This window comes from Myotis yumanensis, unplaced genomic scaffold, assembly GCF_028538775.1.
Source record: "Myotis yumanensis isolate MYYU_CA2020_CCGP unplaced genomic scaffold, mMyoYum1.0.hap1 SCAF_2, whole genome shotgun sequence".
Classification (NCBI taxonomy): domain Eukaryota; kingdom Metazoa; phylum Chordata; class Mammalia; order Chiroptera; family Vespertilionidae; genus Myotis; species Myotis yumanensis.
In genome coordinates, this window is record NW_027223753.1 from 27,198,500 (window position 1) to 27,218,795 (window position 20,296).

Below are 20,296 nucleotides of genomic sequence, written 5' to 3' on the forward strand. Positions count from 1 at the left end.
GAATAGTAGAAAGGGTGAAGAAAGGAAAGGGGCTAGACCAGGGGTGGGCAAACTTTTTGACTCGAGGGCCACAATGGGTTCTTAAACTGGACCGGAGGGCCGGAACAAAAGCATGGATGGAGTGTTTGTGTGAACTAATATAAATTCAAAGTAAACATCATTACATAAAAGGGTACGGTCTTTTTTTTTTTTTTTTTTTTTTTTTTTAGTTTTATTCATTTCAAACGGGCCAGATCCAGCCCGCAGTTTGCCCAAGGCTGGTAGCCTCACACCCATGTGAGGCAGTTGAGAATCCAGAGGGAATATCTCAACTGCAGGGGTCCACCCCCTAAGGAGCAAGAGGTTTCAACCCCATGCTGGGCTGCCCAGAGCACCAGCACTGGGAAGAGGAGCCCACAAACATCTAGCTGTGAAGATTAGTGGGGTTTCTGACTGCCAAGTGCCAGGGTTCTTGTTCCAGCATCTAGAAGGGTTCAGCAATCTGGAGAAGGGCTGTGTGTAACTTTGTGTGTAACTTAATAAAGACTCCAGAGACAAAGCATAATTTTGAAAGGCATTTGGGGGTCAGAGGAGCCTAGCTAAAAATACTAAGATCTCCTCGTCTCAGGACCCCTTGCTTTTTATTAACACAATTTGTTCTAAGGCGAGGTGGAGATACACACTTCAAAGGACAGTCCATTGTCAGAATGGAAGAATTTGCCTACGGCTGTTCAGGTGTTTGGCCAGTAGGAGGCAATAATATGTAGATTAAGATGTCCTGAGCTGTCTGGCAGCAAGCAATCATCCCTTTTCAGGTTTGGGGAAATGCCTTCAGCTATTCCCAACAGGTGACAACATATGTGACTCAGCCCTTGTTGAGTCCCCAAATTCCATCAACCTTTTGATGAAACTCTTGCAATTATGACATGCTGGAATTGGCTTCCGGCAGCCAGGGTGAGACAAGAGACTGCAAGAAACCCAGGTGCCCTTTTATAGGACCAGTGCACAAAATCACATTCACAGGCACTCACACTGACCTCCCGTGGAGGGACAGTAGCTCAGAGCAGACTGGAGTCATACAGGGAGAGATTGGGTTGTGCAGCGCTTGGGAGAGGGCTGGAAGAACAGCTGCCAATGTACCTGTGTTGAGTCCTTTTCCCACACCACCCAAGGACAGTATCTTTCCTGAGTCCAGCACTCCCCTCCAAAGAGCATCAGTTTGGAGAGATGTACTGGTTCTAACTTCCCGACTCCCAAACTTGCACCCTGCAGAGGAATCAGCTAGCTGCAGCCAGCCTGGGCTCACTGCCTACTCTTTCTTGGAAGGCTCGTAAGGAGATCGGGACAGACTCAGGGGGTGTCAGAGATACACAGGGAGAGACTGAGTGGAATGGCTCTAGGGCAGGTCCATTCCCAGACCTACATACGCCCTGACTGTGCAGAACCCTCCTTCCACACAACCAAATCTTAATCTGTTTTAGCCTGATGAACTCTACTGGCCTCACCCTGATGACTCGCTGAGACCCCACCCATTGCAAAGGTCCACAGGCCCCAAGGAAAGGGGGGTGGCTAACCTCACTGTAACCTAAGACTTTTGCTGAGTGGCCTCAGACCCAGCACTGGTGTCAAGTTTGAATCTGTATCAACCTGGTGAACACCATCACCCTACCAGGTGACTCACTGAGAACCTGCTTCATGTAACTCATATAACGCCAGAAGCTCTTTCCCTGGCTAACAGGCAACCGGCAGGTGGAGGCAAATCTTGGAGTGCTTTGAGCCTTTTGCTGATCTGCCCCAGGCTCAATACTGGTGGAAGCCGAGCTGGATGAGTAACTTGGCCTCTCCCATGCACACCCAGGTTCAGCAGAGGCAGCCACAAACTGTGGATCACTTTATAGCTCCAACTATGTAGCTCAGGGCTGATCACAGGCAGCACCTTACACTGACCTGCACCCGAATCCCTTCCAAGAGGCCCCACAACCAAAATACCTGGTGGTGGGATTCAGACCACATCAGAGCACCACCTAATTAGCTCCACAAAAAGCACACCCAAAGGGAGATCTCAGCAGGCACCAGACCCTGCTGGGGCGAATTCACTGCATAGGGTCAGCCGACACAGCAGCTCCTACACTGTGGTCAGGGTCAATCTTCATAGTCAACCAGCCCGAGGGTCAACCCCACCCATGGATGGGCCAACAACAATCAAGACTCAACTACAACATAAGGGTTCACATAACCCACACAAAGGACATTCCTGGAGCACCAAGCTCAGGTGATCAGAGAGATTACACCGCGGAGCCCCACAAGACACCTACTACATAAGGCCATTATACCAAGACTGCAAGGCACAGCAGATCTACCTAATACACAGAAACAAACACAGAGAAGCAGCCAAAATATCATGCCCCCAAATAAAAGAACAGGAGAAATCCCCAGTTAAAAAAAAAAAAAAAAAGAACTAAATGAAATGGAGGCAAGCAAGTCCAGATACAGTTATAAGAATGCTCAAGGAACTTAGGGGAAGAATGGATGAACTCAGTGAGAACTTAACGTAGTGGTTCTCAACCTTCTGGCCCTTTAAATACAGTTCCTCATGTTGTGACCCAACCATAAAATTATTTTCATTGCTACTTCATAACTGTAATGTTGCTACTGTTATGAATCGTAATGTAAACATCTGATATGCAGGATGGTCTTAGGCGACCCCTGTGAAAGGGTTGTTTGACTGCCAAAGGGGTCGCGACCCACAGGTTGAGAACCACTGACTTAAAGAGCTAGTAAGCATAAAAAAGGACATAACCATAAAAATAACCAGTCAGAAATAAAAAATATAATATCTGAAATTAAAAACTACACTAAAAGAAATTAACAGCAGATTAGATGAAGCAGAGGATCAAGTCAGAGATCTGGAAGACAAGATAGCAGAAAACATCCAAGCAACCAAAAAGAAAAAATAATTTTAGAAAATGAAGGTAGCTTTGACCTCTGGGACAATATCAACTATAACAACATCTGAATCATAGGGATACCAGAAAGAGAAGAAAGCATGGGATTAAGAACCTATTTGAAGAAATGATAACTGAAAACTTCCCTAACTTGGTGAAGGAAAAAAAAGACACAAGTCCAGGAAGCACAGAGAGTCCCAAAGAGGCACACACCAAGACATATCATAATTAAAATGGCAAAGGTTAAAGACAAAGAATCTTAAAAGCAGCAACAGGGAGAACAATTTTGCAAGAAACAAATCTTGCTACCAAGAAGCCACTTGAAAACAGAATTATTAAACAAAAAGTTTACAAATAACTATGTGCTCTCTATCTTATTTTCTAAAAGAACTTTAACTTATAATTTATATATATAAATTTTAAATTAAGTTATAGTAAATGCTATATTTACATGTATTTTATTAAGCCAGAAAACTATGGAATAATAGAATTTCTGAATTACAAGAAATGGTTTCTGGGATAAAGACAATTTCAAAATAGATTTATGAAAAAAATTAGCAATGCTTTGACCAAAATTGCAGTATGATTTAACATAAAGTAATTCATAGTCAAAACTATATATAAGTAAGCTCAATATTTTAAAAAGTTGTAAGATATACAGGGTATCATCCACTTGCCCCCCAAAGATCATCCCCTATACCTCAAACTGCAGGATCATTATTAACTATATCCACAGGTTGCCCTACCCTCTTCTGTCCAGATGGGGTCAACCAATAAGCAGCACCAGCAGGAGATGACAGAAAGGAAAGAGGGTAAGGGAGAGAGTCAGGAACAATTTATTCTCCTTGGTTGGTCCCTGCTGGGTCATGTTAGGCTGGCTGCATCCCACTACTACAAGTCATATCAATTGTCAGGTTGTCTTCTACACACAGCCACCTCTGTCTCCCAAATTCCAAGCATCACTTCCTCCCCTCATCCTTTCTCCAATGCTAGATAATAGCAACAGTTTACTATTAAGCAGAAGGTACTATGTGTATATTGTCATTTCACTATACTCTACTCATATCCGTTTATTATAAGCTCACAATTTGTTCTGTTTCCTTCCAGGAACTTGACTAATATGTGGATTAAAATTAAATGTATTTTCATTTTTATTTGCACACTCTACAGAACAGAAATTCCTTTCAACTCACAGAGAAATTTTTATGTAATAAGAATCACGTAACTTATTTACTAGTATGCACAGCCCACGAACATGGACAATAGGGTAGTGAAGATCTGGGGGGTGGGTAGGGGCTGGGAGGAGGGGGGAACGGGGTGAAAATGGGAGAGATCTGTAACACTATCTACAATAAAAAATGTAGACAGAAAGGAAAGAAAGATAGGACCAAGTAAACCTCTCCCTACATGTAATCCCAATAAAAATCTTCAATATCTAAATAGTTGAGAAAATTATCAATAAATCCAACCAAAAATTGCAACTCAAATAATCCAACCTGCCAAAGACTTTTCTCTCCACTTATGTACAACTCTTAAAATAGACTTCAGAGTCAGACCTACCTGCCCTAGCCGGTTTAGCTCAGTGGATAGAACGTCAGCCTACAGACTGAAGGGTTCTGGGTTCGATTCTGGTCAAGGGCACATATCTCGATTGCAGGCTCCTCCCCAGCCCAGGACCCTGGTCAGGGTGCGGGCAGTAGGCAACCAATCGATGTGTTTCTCTCACATCAATATTTCTCTGCCTTTCTCCCTTGCTTCCATTCTCTCTAAAAATCAATGGAAAAATATCTTCGTGTGAGGATTAAAAAAAAAAAATCAGACCTGCCTGGTTTTGAATTCCTGCTCTAACATTCACTTACAGCAAAGTATTTAACTTTGCTTTGTTCACTATTGTATTCCAGGCACCTAGTACAATGGTGATATATAGGGGGTACTTCAAAAATATTTGCGAGATGAACGAACAAATGAACAAATTCCTGCGAGCCTGAAATTTCCTCACCTGTAAAATAAGATAATTACATCTACCTCAAAAAGTTCCTGAGAAAATAAGGAAGATGTTTATGCAAAAGAACTTAGGTGTACAGTCCAGTAAATATTAGTTTTCTATCCCAACTCAAGTATCTCTAATAATTTGACTGTTTCATGACAGAATCTACCAAAATCAGTACTTTTCAATCTTTCCTCAATATTGTTAAATAAACCTATGAATAGCAATACATGACATTAGTGGTTCAATTAAAAGACTTTCTGTACAAAATTTAAAAAACAGGACGAAACCTACAGTTATAAATTTTAACTAGTGATTTAATAATACCATTTTTATACATATAAAACTTTGTGCAAAGCTTGCATAAAATTTGTCATGTATTCTAACCCTAAGTATGTCAATAGTCCCAGTAAACTGATTTATTTTAAAAAATAATTTTAAGTGCCTTTTTAAAATACCAAAGCCACTATTTTTAAGGCAATACACCTTAGATTCTTTACAAATTATCACAGAAGATAAATGTTTAACAATCTAAAATTCAGCTCCAATTTGTTCAGGCAAAATAATGAGTCTGTTCTTTTGCTTCTCTCTCTCTCTCTCTCTCTCTTTTTAAAAAAATATATTTTATTGATCTTTTACAGAGAGGAAGAGAGAGGGATAGAGAGTGAGAAACATCAATGAGAGAGAAACATCGATCAGCCTCCTCCTGCACACCTCCTACTGGGGATGTACCCGCAACCAAGGTACATGCCCCTGACCAGAATCGAACCTGGGACCTTTCAGTCCGCAGGCCAACGCTCTATCCACTGAGCCAAACTGGTTAGGGTTGCTTCTTTCTTAAGAATTCTCTTGATACTAAGCAACTAGGCTACTAATAGTCTGTTCAATCTCATGAAACTCTCCCAACTTTTTATTTTAAAGTCTCTTATGAAATACTACTCTCATACCTTTGAAAAGACACTAGGTGGCATGAGAAACATGTTCCTCTTATAAAAAAGAAAATGTAAAGTACAGCAATTCTCAAGTTAATAGGCAGTGAGTGCACTTAATCTAAACTCCTGAAATTCTTACTAAGTTGAAGACTTCACTATCTTATACTATTTTCCCTTTCACATATAAATTGTTCATGTTTCCCTACATTCCTTTTCATTCTCTGCATTTTCTTCCATGATGACTTAATTCACAGCTTCCAAATCCCTATCTATAGTTCTAAAACTGATCTCCTTTACTCCAGATGTCTGTTTCTAAGAATATCTAACAAATGGATAGCAACATACAAAAGAATTAATTTGGACACCCCCCCTACTTCACACTTTACACAAAAGTTCATTTTAAATGGATCAGTGAAATAAATACATGAACTAAAACCATAAAACTCATAATAGATAGCATAGGGGTAAATCTTCCTGACCTGTTATTTGGCAATGAATTCTTAGATATGAAACCAAAAGCACAAGCAACAAAAGGAAAAAATAGATAAATTTGACTTCAAAAATTTTCTGAATCAAAGGACATTATAACAAAAGTGAAAAGATACACAGAATAAAAAATAACTGCAAATCATAGATCGATAAGGGCCTAGTATCAAGAATAAATAACTCTTACAACTCAACAACAAAAGGACAAACAACATAATTATTTGTTTTACTTTAAATATTTTTTATTTTTCAATTATAGTTGACATACAATATTCTATTAGTTTCAGGTCTACAACCCAGTGATTAAACATTATATAACTTACTAAGTGATCATCCCAATAAATCTCATAATGATCTGACACCATACATAGTTATTATAATATTGTTGACTATATTCTCTATACTGTACTTTACTATTGTAACTATGATTAGTCTGTAACTACCAATTTGTACTTCTTAGTCCCTTTACCTTTTCACCATCCCTGCCAACACTCCTCCCATCTGGCAACTGTCAAAATATTTTTTTTCTTTAATATGTTTTCATTAATTTCAGAGGAGGGGGGAGAAAGATAAAAACATCAATGAGGAAGAATCATCAATCAGCTGCCTCCTGCATGCCCCCTACTGGGGATCAAGCCCACAACCCAGGCATGTGCCTTGACCAGGAATTAAACCATGATCTCCTGGCTCATGGGTCAATGCTCAACCACTGACCCACACTGGCCAGGCCAAAATATTTTCTGTATCCATGAATCTGTTTCTGTTTTGCTTGTCAGTTTATTTTGTTCATTCAATTGTTGATAGATATGTATTTATTGCCATTTTATTGTATTTTTTCTTTTTTTCCTTCTTCTTAAAGAAGATCCTTTAATATTTCATGTAATACTGGTTTGGTGGTAATGTACTCCTTTAGCTTTTTCTTATCTAGGAAGCTGATGTACTTCAATTCTAAATGATAGCTTTATTGGGTAATCTTGGTTGTAGGTCCTTGCTTTTCATCACTGAATATTTCTTGCCAATCCCTTGTGACCTGCAAAGTTTCTGTTGAGAAATCAGCTAAGAGCTTTATGGGAACTCCCTTCTAGATAACCAACTGCTTTTCTCTTGATGCTTTTAAGATTCTTTGTGTTTAACCTTTGCCATTTTAATTATGATGTGTCTTGGTAGGGGCCTCTTTGGGTTCATCTTGCTTAGGACTCTGTGCTTCCTGAACTTGTATGCCTATTTGCTTCCCTAGGTTAAGAAAGTTTTCTGTCATTACTTTCTCAAATATGTTTTCAATTTCTTGCTTTCTCTCTTCTCCCAGCATCCCCATGATGCAAATGCTGGCATACTTGAAGTCCCAGGGCTCCTTATACTATCCTCATTTTTTTTGGATTTTTTGTTCTGATTGGATATTTTCTGCTTCCTTATCTTCCAAATATCTGATTTGATCCTTTGCTTCATCTACTCCAATGTATTCTTCATTTCTGACTGGTTCTTCCTTATTTTCTGTTTTATGTTTCCTATCTCTTGTTGAAGTTCTCACTAAGTTCATCTACTCTTTCCCTAAGTCCATTGAGCATACTTAGAACCAGTGTCTTAAACTTTGCATCTAGTAGATTGTCTCCATTCTGTTTAGTTCTTTGTTTCCAGAGTTTTGTTCACTTCTTTTTTTCTGGAGTTTTGTTCTCTTCTTCCATTTGAGAAATGTTTGTTTGTCTCCTCATTTTGGTAGCCTCCTGTGTTTGTTTGTATGTATTAGGTAGAGCTACTATGTCTCCCGGGCCTGGTAGAGTGGCCTAATGTATTAAGTATCCTGTAGGTCCAGTGGCATGGCCTCCCAGTTCACCTGAGCTGAGCCCTCCAAGTGTGTGTGTCCCCTACCCCCAATGTGTGGGCTGTGTATACCCTTCTGCTGTAGTTGACCCTTGATTGCTGTTGACACATCAATAGGAGGAATTTACCCCCAGGCTGATGGGCTATAAGGACCTGACTGCAACCACTGTGGAGGATCAGCTATGCAGGGGCCCACCCAGTCCATGGAGCAGGACTTACTTCAGGGGGCTCCGGAGACCACTGAGTTTCCCCCTTGAGTGTTGTTTGTGGAGGTGGTTGGGGGTGCTTCTATGTGATATGAAGCTGTCCACCTGATGCACTGGTTCTGGGGCCTCCTGGTGGTGCAGGCCAGGTTTCAGCCACCACCTATGTTCTACCTGGGGCCACCTGGCATGAGCTACAAAACGATCTGCATATAGCTGGTATTTGTGCTAGGCTTGCAGGTGCCCAGGAGAGGCCAAACTACAAACCAAGGCCAGCTGCAGTTAATGCTGGGCCTGGGGTCACTTAGAGAAAGATATGAGGCACACTGAAGCCATATGCTGCTTGCTAGAGAAATTTTAGGTAAGTGTGAAGCATGATCCAAGGCAGGTTGTTCATATGGAAAAGCCACTGGAAACAGCTTGGGTGTGTCCAAAAGTGGGATTGGGTGGGGGCTCTGGGAATCACCAGAGTGGGACAAATCATGAGAGCCAGGCTAATGGAGAGTCTGATATGGCTCCTGCCTGCTGGCTTTGTCGGGGGAGGTCTCAGAAAAGGAACAATGGTCTCTGCCAGCACTTCTGTCTGGGAGAAAACTGCCCCTCCAGCTCTTGACCTGATGCCAGACAATTCAGTTCCTCCCATATGTCTCTGGTGCCTTTTGAACTACTGCCCCAGCACTGGACCTCAGAGAGAGTGAGTCCAAGTCAGTCCAGGTACAAACCCTTTAAGAGGAACACCTGGGACTCCAGGAGCCCTCAGCAGCCATCCCTGCTAACCTTTACAGCCAGAAGTTATGGAGACTTCTCTTCCTGGCCCTGGAAACCTGGGCTGGGAACCCTAGTGTGGGGCTGGGACCCCTCACTTCATACTGAATTTTTTCATAACTCTCAGTACATAATTAGTATCAGTGACAGGATAAGAGGTCAGAATATATTCAATTAAATTCCATTAATTTTCTATTCTTCACTTTGAGAAATTAAACTACCCAAATCCTAAAAAGGGAAGTAATAGATGTGGCAATGACAAATGACAATCAATGATTTATTCATAAAGCAAGGGACCAGCTTTATTAACACTTACCAAGCCAGCGGTAAGAGAAGGTGCAGACTGTCCAAGGGACTGATTCCTCATTCGAACCAGGTTTGATGCTTCTCCTGAAGACTGCCAAGTTGCCTGTCCCACACTGCTATGTACACTGCTGGACAAGGGGAGCAGCTGCTTACCTTCAAATAAAAAGTTTAGAAAATATACCTGTAATTATTTTAATTAATTAATGAAAAATACAATGATATCAACTGGATAAAAGTGTATTGATCCAAAACAAAGTCAAGTTCCTCCATATCCATTTCAGAATCAGTTTAGTTAGTATTCCATTTGGAATTCTCACCACCACCAAGACAGTTGGAATTTTTAAATGTAGACCTTTAAAAATTCCAACTGTTTTGGTGGTGGTGAGAATTCAAAATGGAATACTAACTATCTGTAATATCTACCACCATGCCACCTTCTACCCTCAACCCTGAGACCTGACCTAGCAGGCTAGGAGTTTTCCAGTCTCTTCCATTCTATTTAGTTTTTCACCAACTCAATGCAACATGACCGTCTTCTAATTTGGCCCTTAGGTTTCCAGAAGACAAACACTGAATCTATACTACTCTTTCAAAATTCCATGTGTTCAACCAGGACTGACTACCTTAATCCCATTGAAAGACTATAAGAAAGTCACTTAATAAAGACTGAGTATCTAGAACTGCGATGATTTTCTAATTGAGATACAAGTCTCATTTCAATCCCTTCCTCCACACCATTCTTCAAATTGCTGGTAGTGATCTAACCAAAACAAATGTGGTCCTATCATTCCCTTTCTTAAAAATGTCTAAAGACTGCCTACTGTTTAAAGAATTAAGCCAAACTTTTAAAATACTAAAAGGATCCTACATAAATCCAGATTATTTTCCTGGCCTTATCTCCCTCAGGTGTTCCATACCTATTCACTCACTAACCTTCAATTTATGCCCTGTACTTTCACCTGCCTTTATCTTGATCACCCAATTCACTTGAAAATACTTCCTCTTCCTGGCAAAATCCTATTCGTAATGGAAATAACCACTATAATAAAGATATAAGCAAAAGAAGGTTTGGTTTTGGTTTTTCTACTACATACTCTTTTACTGCAAACAAAACGTGACAAGTTATTTAGAGAGCAATTTAGCAAAACTTATAAAAATGTTGATTTGAGTATGTTTGGACCCAACATTCTACTTGTAGAAATGTAGTATAAAGAAAAAAAATGTAGACCAGGATGTTCATCTTAGCGATTCTCACCAAAATAAAATTAAAAATAAGTGTTCATTACAAGTTAAAGAAATTATAATATTTCCACATAATAAAATACTAAACCCAGTAAAAATGAGGCAGCTCAACATTTAATCAAGAGAAAAATGCTCAACAGTTCCTGTTGAGTGAAAAATGCAGAAAGTATGTAGCATATGATGCCATTTTTTAAAATAAAAGTTTGTATATATTTTAAATTATTTTTAAATGTATGTTGAAATATAATGGAATATATGTAAGTGGGTTTGGAGGGAGGAAAACAGAAGTAATGATTAAGGACTTTTCCCTTTTTCCTATAGCCTCTCCCTCAAAGGGTGACTTAAAAGGAGGCTCAGTGCCTTGTAATTCACATAAAGGTAAACAACCTGGATATTTATGTAAATTTGCTGCAGAACATGCAGCAACATAGACTACTGGTAACAGCCAACAAGGTACATGCTGTTATTTGCTCAAGGTCACACAGTTAATGGGTCCAGGAACTATTGTGGTGTTCAATGAATCTGTCTTCAAAGCTAGTGGCTAGTTTAGGGCTTTTGTGTATAGTACCCCAAGTCTTTCCAACTAATTCTTCTCATAAATATTTACTTATCTTCTTCAGTTATCAACCTCATTCAGACAAACATCACTCAGGGACTAGCAAAATGTCTGTCTTTTTAATTCTAGTGTCTTTACACCTATTACAAATGCCAAATACTTTATTTCAGGCCATCAGCATCTTAGCCACTCTTGTTGCAGCTCGAGGAGGATTCTTTTTGCTCTTTACATGCACAGAAACATATATAGACATACTCTTTAGCCTTTAAAAGGAGTCTCCATCTACTTCATTCTTCCTCTCATACATACCATCCTTGAGCCATATACCCATGAGTGTCAGGTTTTTTTAAATGTTCCTCTGGAGGGCATGAACGAGTCACACATCCCCACACCTAGTCTTGCCTTATGATAGGGTTTATCACATCCTATTAAAACTCTTTAATGCCCTACTAAACTATGGGTTCAATAAGGATCAAAATAAGAATTTCAAGTCATTTAAAAATTCCTTGAAGAAAGATGATATCTGCGTGTGGAAGAGGGACTCAGCACAAGGATCCTGGCGGCTATCCCTTCAGCTCTCTCCTCCCACAACTCTAGTCCACTCTGTCTTCCCTCAGCCGGAACCCAGGTTCCTGAAAGCAGAAATGGCCCAAGACTATCATTAGGCTAAATAATTACATCAGATGATCCTAATCTATGTACCAGAAAATCCTGAAGCCAAGGAGTTTTTCTCACTTATTGAAGAAATGTTGCTGATGGAGAAAGCTCAAAATCTTCAGGAACATAATCAAGGTAGTAAAGAAGACAGCAGCAGAGATAGTGATGGAGAAAGCAGTGAGGAGCTAAGTAAAGAAAGCTCTGATGAATGTGAAGTTGGGGTGATAAAAGGTACTACTATGGTTTAATCTTCATATATTTTCATTACTGTGTAATAGAAATATAAAGAAGAAAACTGCAAATAAATAAATGAATAAATAAATAAATGTTCCTCAAGAACTTAATTTTTTAGAGGATGGTAGTGAAGTTGGGTTCCCTTTTTAGTATCACGTATATACTGCCATATACCTGCTAAATTAGGGGATAAAACTTTAGTAGATATACATTATAAACAAACCATCCATTATAATAAAGAGATAATATGCAAATTAACCCTCATGCCCTCACAAGATGGCTGCCTACGACCAGGCCGGCAGGAGGGTTAGTGAGGGCCGACCAAACAACTGACCAAGCAGGCTGCATGAGGCAACCAGGCTGGCAGGGGGGTTAGTGAGGGACAACCAAACAACTGAACAAGCAGGCTTCTTAGGGCAACCAGGCCAGCAGGGCGGTTAGTGAGGGACGACCAAACAACTGAACAGCAGGCTGCGTGGGGTGACCAGGCCAGCAGAGGGCTGCGTGGGGCGACCAGGCCAGCAGGGGGGTTAGTGAGGAACAACCAAATGACTAAACAGCAGGCTGCTGGTGCAACCAGGCCAGCGGGGGAGGCAGGCGGGGGGGGGGACCAGGTTGGGGGGGGGGGACAGTTAGGAGCAACCAGGCTGGCAGGGAGGGGGCAGTTGGGGGCTACCACGCCAGCAGGGGAGGCAACTGGGGGCAACCAGGCTGGCGGGGGGAGGGGGGGCAGTTAGGGGCGATCAGGTCAGCAGAGGGGGGGGCAGTTAGGGGCAACCAGGCAGGCAGGCAGGTGAGTGACTAGGAGCCAGCTGTCCAGGATTGTGAGAGGGATGTCCAACTGCCAGTTTAGGCCCGACAGGGATTGGGTCTAAACCGGCAGTCAGACATCCCCCGAGGGGTCTCAGATTGGAGAGGGTGCAGGCTGGGCTAAGGGGACACCCCCGCCGTGCACGAATTTCATGCACCAGGCCTCTAGTCATATATAATAAAAGCCTAGGAGGCTTCACACCCTCGCGCAACATAATCACAAGATGGTCACCACAAGATGGCTGCGTGCATAGTAAAGGCGGGGCCCAGTGGCCGCTCCGTGCAGTGAGGCCTGGGGGTCCCACGGCTGTGCTTGACACGGAGGAGGCCGGTCCCGGTGTCTCCACAGCCTTGCATGGAGGAGGCAGGTCACAGAAGAGAGGGCAGTTGTGGGTGATTGGGCCAGCAGGGGAGGGCAGTTGGGGTGATTAGGCCCCGGCAGGGGAAGGCAGTTTGGGCGATCAGGCCAGAAAGGGAGGGCAGTTGGGAGCGATCAGGCCCCAACAGGGGAGGGTAGTTGGGGGTCATCAGGCCAGCTGGGGAAGGCAGTTGTGGACGATCAGGCCAGCAGGGAAGGGCAGTTGGGGGCAATCAGGCCGGCATGGAGTGGTCAGGGGGCGATCAGGCTGGCAGGCAGAAGCGGCTAGGGGCAATCAGGCAGCCAGGCAGGCAGGCGAGTGGTTAGGAGCTAGCAGTTCCAGATTGTGAGAAGGATGTCCTACTGCTGGTTTCAGGATCGGGCCTAAACCAGCAGTCAGACATCCCCCGAGGGGTCCCAGATTGGAGAGGGTGCAGGCCAGGTTGAGGGACACCCCCCACCCCCCTGCACAAATTTTGTACACCGGGCCTCTAGTTGTATAATAATACAACAGAGAAGTAATTTCTAGATTATTTAGCACTTTAAGTGCCCAATCAGTCACCGGTGACTGACACTATACTTTCCATCCGGAAGACAAAACAGGCTGGGCGCTTAACGTGTAAGAATAAACTGAAAATATTTATAATTAATCTAAAAAAATTACATAACCTCCCCATAATGCTAAAATGGCATTTGCTAAAATCACTGAGAGTCAAGATTCCTAACCTGATAAAACGTGTCTTACTCCAAAAGCCTGTGTGATGTTTAATAAGGAAGCTCTAGAAGTGTCCCTATTGAAAAAAAGAAAGAGCTTTGTTCAAAGGCAATTAGGCAAGAGAAGAAAATAAATGCATAAATGCGGGAGGGGAGCTTTTTCCATAAAGCCCTCCACACAACACAAAAATAATAATGGTGATCTACTCAAAACTTGCATAAGCCCAGAGAAGAGCCTGCCTGCCTTCTGTCTGCAAATGTTGCCAAGTTCTCCAGATGAGCTGCCTACTCCTCATCTATATATTCCAAAGGAAAACTAGTTTGTTAACTTACCTATCAACATACAAAGGCTAGTATCATATCTCTATCTCTCTTCAAAATAAGGCCTGCTGGGGAAAGAGGCTTACACAACTGCAGAAGATACCCATTTGGACATATATAGTCAGGGCTTGAAGTGTACCAAGAATTGACAAAAATTTGAGGAAAACAAACAACATAAAACAGAAGCAACAATATGTTCAAATGAAGCATCTAGCTCTTTAGTAAATAAATAATCCAGGAAAAAAAATAATTCCAATTAATATTCTTACAATGATTCAAGAGGCCATTATACAAAATATTCCCAGTTAAAGATGGATGACTGAGTATATACTTTTATCTTTTGTCCCCCAGGAAACTTCATTAAAATTAGAAATAAAATAAATAAACAAAGGGGAGTAAGAAAGAGAAAAGGAGGGAAGGAGGGTATGAGAGAGAGAGATAAACAAATTATAAGGAATGAACAAATTATTGTTGGGAAAATCTAAAGAGGATAGGTGAATCATAATCAATAGAACTGGGCAAAAAAAGGCACAAGGTATAATAACCATATAGGAGGTTGCAGTTAAATGGGGTATCAAGCTGCCCTGCAAAATCGTAGATAAGTTCAGAAATGCAAAATACCTAAAAGGACATAAAGTAAGACATAAGGTTGAAATCAGATTAACTGAAAATCTATAGGTAGAACATTCAAACACAATCACAGTCCTACATTGTACCACCCAGTAGCCAGGCCAACATCTCACAGGAGAGAAGGGATATAGCATCACAGAGCAAAGCAATGGATTCTAGTAGTTAGGAGTCGAAAGAAAAAGAGGTGAGCCCTAGTCAGTTTGGCTCAGTGGATAGAGCATCGGCCTGCGGACCAAAGGGTCCCGGGTTTGATTCCAGTCAAGGGCTCATACCTCGATCAGGACTCATGCAGAAAGCAACCAATCGATGTGTTTCTCTCACATCAATATTTCTGTCTTTCCCTCTCTCTCTTCCACTCTCTCTGAAAATCAGTGGAAAATATCCTTGGGTGAGGATTTAAAAAAAAGAAAAGGAAAAGAGTTGATTCATAAACAAAAGAAAACTTTAAAAAAAAAAAAGTTTTGATCCAGCCCTGGCTGGTTTGGCTCAGTGGATAGAGCATCGGTCTGCGGACTGAAAGGTCCAAAGTTCGATTCCCGTCAAGGGCATGTACCTTGGTTGTGAGCACATCCTCAGTAGGAGGTGTGCAGCTGATCGATGTTTCTCTCATCGATGTTTCTGGCTCTCTATCCCTCTCCCTTTCTCTCTGTAAAAAATCAATAAAGTATATATATATAAAAAAAAGTTTTAATCCAAAAATAAAAAATCTATTTACTCACAGAGAATTAGAAGATAAACACATCCTTAAAAGAAGAGCAGAATGCCTGGCCAACATGGCTCAGTGATTGAGCGTTGACCTATGAGAATCAGAAGGTCACAGTTCAATTCCCACCGAGTTGGGGCACATGCCCGGGTTGCAGACTCGATCCCCAGTGTGGGGCGTGCAGGAGGCAGCCGATCAATGATTCTCTTTCATCATTGAAGTTTCTCTCTCTCTCTCTCCCTCTCCCTTCCTCTCTGAAATCAATAAATATATTAAAAAAGAGAGGACAATTTTTAAAAAAAGAGAGAATGCTACAAAAAATTAAATAAGAAACAGCTCTTTATGATCAAATACATGTCTGACAAAATAAAAATATCAATAGATGAGTGAGAAGATAAAACGAAGGGAACAGCCCTAAAAAGGGACAAAAATAAAAAGAAGTTGAAAACTGTTTACTCTTAGGCCAAGGAGTATGGCAGGATTATATTTACTTCTCTAATGATCTAATATTTTAGCAGGAGTCACATGGATTCTCTTTTTATCACACTCTATTGATTGCTTAAAATTATGCCACATTTTAATTGCTTCATATTTGGAACATGACTTCCTTGTATAATTTTTTCCCCTTGAATTTTTTAACTTTTCAATGGAAAAGGTGTGAAGACACTATGGGCACTAAATGGGTTTTCAAAATAGGGGGTGAGGGGGGAAGAAAAATCAAAAGAAGCAGAGGATGTGAAGTCCATAGAAGTAAGTAGAGAGCAATAGTCAGATTAAAAGGAAATAATCAGTGATAGTGGTCAACCAAGAAATATTAGCAGGTTCAGGAGGTTAGTGTTCAGAGATACCAAGAGGAAGTTAGTAAGGAGAGTTAGCCATAAGTGTTCTATACAAAACTACCACCAGAGAAGAAGCTGTCAAGATGCCAATTCAGTTGGTACACCTTTAAATATTGACAACACAGTCTCACATTTCTTAAAAAAACAAAACAGATACTTACCTGACAAAGAATTGGCCAGGCTTCCTCTCCGTAACTTAGAGTCATCCTGACTAAGCTGTCGTTGAAGTTTAGCTTTTCCAGTGGATGAAAATATGTCAGGATTACTGAGCTTCCTGAAGAGCAAGGGACTAAGTCCAGGTATAACATCCTTCAGAGAAAAAAGTAAAACGTAATTCTTTAATGTCTTTTCTGAAAGTATCTAAGAACTTTATATTAAACATCTCTACAGTACTCATTATTACAGTTAAAAAGTGCCAACATTTTCTATTTCCTGTTCAATACATAAAGTCAGAAACATATTTTTTACTAAAAGCTATTTGGATATGCTATGAAGGATGTGGGATATTGATCATAAAATGCCAAACAAAAAAGAGGAGGAAATTCACAAGATGATAAGACATTTTGATAAGATGTATTATTTATAATTAGTACACACTATGTTAATTTACTTTTCTCCTTTTTTTCACATTCTTCCTCTATCCATCCAGTAAAGAAAAGCTTTTTTCTTTTTTTTTTCTTTTTCTTTTTTAAATATATTTTATTGACTTTTTACAGAGAGGAAGGGAGAGGGATAGAGAGTTAGAAACATCGATGAGAGAGAAACACCGATCAGCTGCCTCCTGCACACTCCCCTCTGGGGATGTGCCCGAAACCAAGGTACATGCCCTTGACCGGAATCGAACCTGGGACCCTTCAGTCTGCAGGCCGACGCTCTATCCACTGAGCCAAACCGGTTAGGGCAAGAAAAGCTTTTTTAAAAAAATCATGAATACCAAGCCTTCCTTTACCTGTTATACAAAGTTAGAAACACCTCCAGCATTCAATTAATGCTAAAATAAAACTTGGAGCTTTCTTTATATGTCCATAATAAGAGCTACATGCTTTCAGTGAAAAAGTATAAAGTACTATGAAGAAAATACAGACAATATGAAACTTTGACAGTGCCTCCTCTTTGCCTTTATTTTAGTCTAGCAGTGGTCGGCAAACTCATTAGTCAACAGAGCCAAATATCAACAGTACTTCTTCAAAAGAGACTCGCCCAGGCCGAAAACTGACTTCTGCGCATGGGCCACAAAGTTTCAATCGCACTGTACGCGCGCCCGCACGTGGTATTTTGTGGAAGAGCCACACTCAGAGGGCCAAACAGCCGCATGTGGCTCTCGAGCCTCAGTTTGCTGACCACGGGTCTAGCCCATCCCGCTCCATCCCAACACCTCTTCCTCCTCATTCAGTAGTGTCCAACATATCAAGATTCAACATTTTGGAGCAACCCCACCTAATTAACAGCTTAAATGAGAAACTATTTTGAAACAAAATAAAGCAAATGAGGCATATTTTCATATTTCAATGATGGAAGCTAAAATAAACAAGGTAAATAACACATCAAATTGGAAGTACTAAGACAAAATGAGAAGCTTAAGGATAAACAACTGAAATCTATATTAACAGACTTTTGAAACAAGACTCAAGTAACACATACCATGGCAATACTAAAAGTCACAGGCAGCCCTAGCTGGTGTGGGTGTGACTCAGTTGGTTGGAGTGTTATCTGTGCATCGAAGAGTCATGGGTTTAATTCCCAGTCACGGCACATCACATACCCAGGTTGTGGTTTCGATGCCCCTCGAGGTCCCTCTCTCTCTCTCTCTCTCTCTCTCTCTCTCTCTCTGTCTTCCCCTCACGCTCCTTCCCTCTCCCTCTAAAATCAATAAAAACATATCTTCAAGTAAGGATTTAAAAAATAATAAATAAATAAATAAATAAATAAGGGGGAAATGAAAAAATGCCTACCTCCTTGAGAAAAGACTTTTAAAAATCCCTCTTAGGTCATATACTTTGATTGGTGATTTCATAAACATGGGAAAATACTATGCATAATATAATTTACAAATACCCAAGCATAAAGAAAAGAGTGAAGTTGATGAGAAGAAAAAAAAATTAATTGGTAGCAAAAAGATCAAGTGGGATATTTAGGCACTGTATCATTAAAACAATCAATGTGAGCAGCAAGAAAGGAGAATTGGAAGCAGAAGTTAATGCAAAAAGAGAAGGCAGCAAGGGAGCAGCCTATAGTCCCACTATTTGGTGTGTCAACGAAGAAATAGCATCTATGCATCAGGGAGAAAGCATGGATGGAAGCAGGGTTCGGACACTAATGTTAGTAACCCACCAAAAATGGCTGGCCACTCACAGAGGCAACACCCCCAGCAAGAAAATTTGGGTAGAGGAAAATGAGAAAGCCTTGGAAGATATCAAACTAAAGTAAAATCCTACATGAAGGCAATACAGAAAGTAAAGGTCCATTCCATGAGAGCGCCAGCACTTGATTGGATGACTGCTACACTGGATGTGCAATTAGTCTTAGCCAGAAAAGGAACAACAATCAATAGGGTACTAGATCAGCACCAAGAGAAAGTCATATCCTTTCCAATCTCCTTATTCCATATCATAACATACCAAAGAGAAGAAGCCAGGAAATGGAGAGAGAAAAAATAAAAGCAGATCATGCCCCTTCTTGTTCCAAGTCTCCCCTGTCAAAACCTTGCAAGGGGAAGAAAATATATATTAAACTGGCCATGAAATTTAACTTTTAAATTAGAATGTCTTTTTTTAACTTTTACTTAAGAAGCCTGCTCATTTCAGAAAAGTCCACATACCTCAGAATATAAGTCAATGCATTTACACAATTTAAACATATTCATGTAATCAATATCAAGATTTTTTTTTTTAAAGCCCTGACTGGTATGGGAGTTGTCCTGTACACTGAAAGGTTGCTGGTTTGATTCCTGGTCAGGGCACATGCCCGGGTTGTGGACTCAATCCCCAGTAAGGGGCATGCAGGAGGCAGCCAATCGATGCTTCACTCTCGTATCCATGTTTCCGTCTCCCTCTCCTTCTCCTTTCCTCTCTCTCTAAAAATCAACTTTAAAATATTTTTAGCCTGGCTAGTGTGGCTCGGTGGTTGAGTGTCAACCCATGAATCAGGAGGTCACATCTGATTCCCGGTCAGGGCACATGCCTGGGTTGCGGGCTCAATCCCCAGTAGGGGATATGCAGGAGGCAGCCAATCAATGATTCTCTCTCATCATTGATGTTTCTATCTCTCTCTCCCTCTCCCTTCCTCTCTGAAATCAATTTTTAAAATTTTTTTTAAAAATGTGGTGTTTTTTTTCAAGACATAACCAAGGGCCTAAGAAAGTCCCTGTGTTCCCTTCTAGTCACTCCCCCAGTTCCCTCCAGAGTAACCGCTATCCGGGCTTCTAACAGAATAGATTATATAAAGTGAAAATCTTATATGAACCACTCAGTATGAACTGTTCTGTGTCCTGCTTCATTTGCTCAACTAAGCTTTTATAGCAGAACACACACACAAAAAAAATAGCAGAACATTATTGAGTTTATACAAGAAGTCATTAAGGGAGAGGATAGGAGAACTAAACAAAAAAGACAATACCACAAATAGCCCAAGAGAGAAAGAAAAAGGGCATGGGAAACAGAACTTCCTTACTGACTTCCATACTAACCTACTTCTTGCAGTTTTCTAGTTCCCATTTCTAGTTCCTTACAAAGTCCAGTCAAATTACATGCTTTCAGGTTCAATGGGATAAGACAGTGACCTTATAATAAGCTCTTCCTTTCTGCTTAAACTA

General features: G+C 40.8%; 1 protein-coding gene across 7 annotated transcripts in view; it reads right to left on the reverse strand.

The window, feature by feature from the left end:
* MAST2 (microtubule associated serine/threonine kinase 2) overlaps nucleotides 1-20,296 on the reverse strand; it is a 170,125-nt gene that overhangs the window by 112,425 nt on the left and 37,404 nt on the right. For all 7 annotated transcript variants that reach the window (XM_070404834.1, XM_070404837.1, XM_070404836.1 and 4 more), the window contains exons 2-3: nucleotides 16,647-16,794; nucleotides 9,432-9,574 (exon numbers count right to left, since the gene is read on the reverse strand). In XM_070404834.1, coding sequence (XP_070260935.1) covers nucleotides 9,432-9,574; nucleotides 16,647-16,794 — 291 coding nt within the window. The remainder of the gene's footprint in view (nucleotides 1-9,431; nucleotides 9,575-16,646; nucleotides 16,795-20,296) is intronic.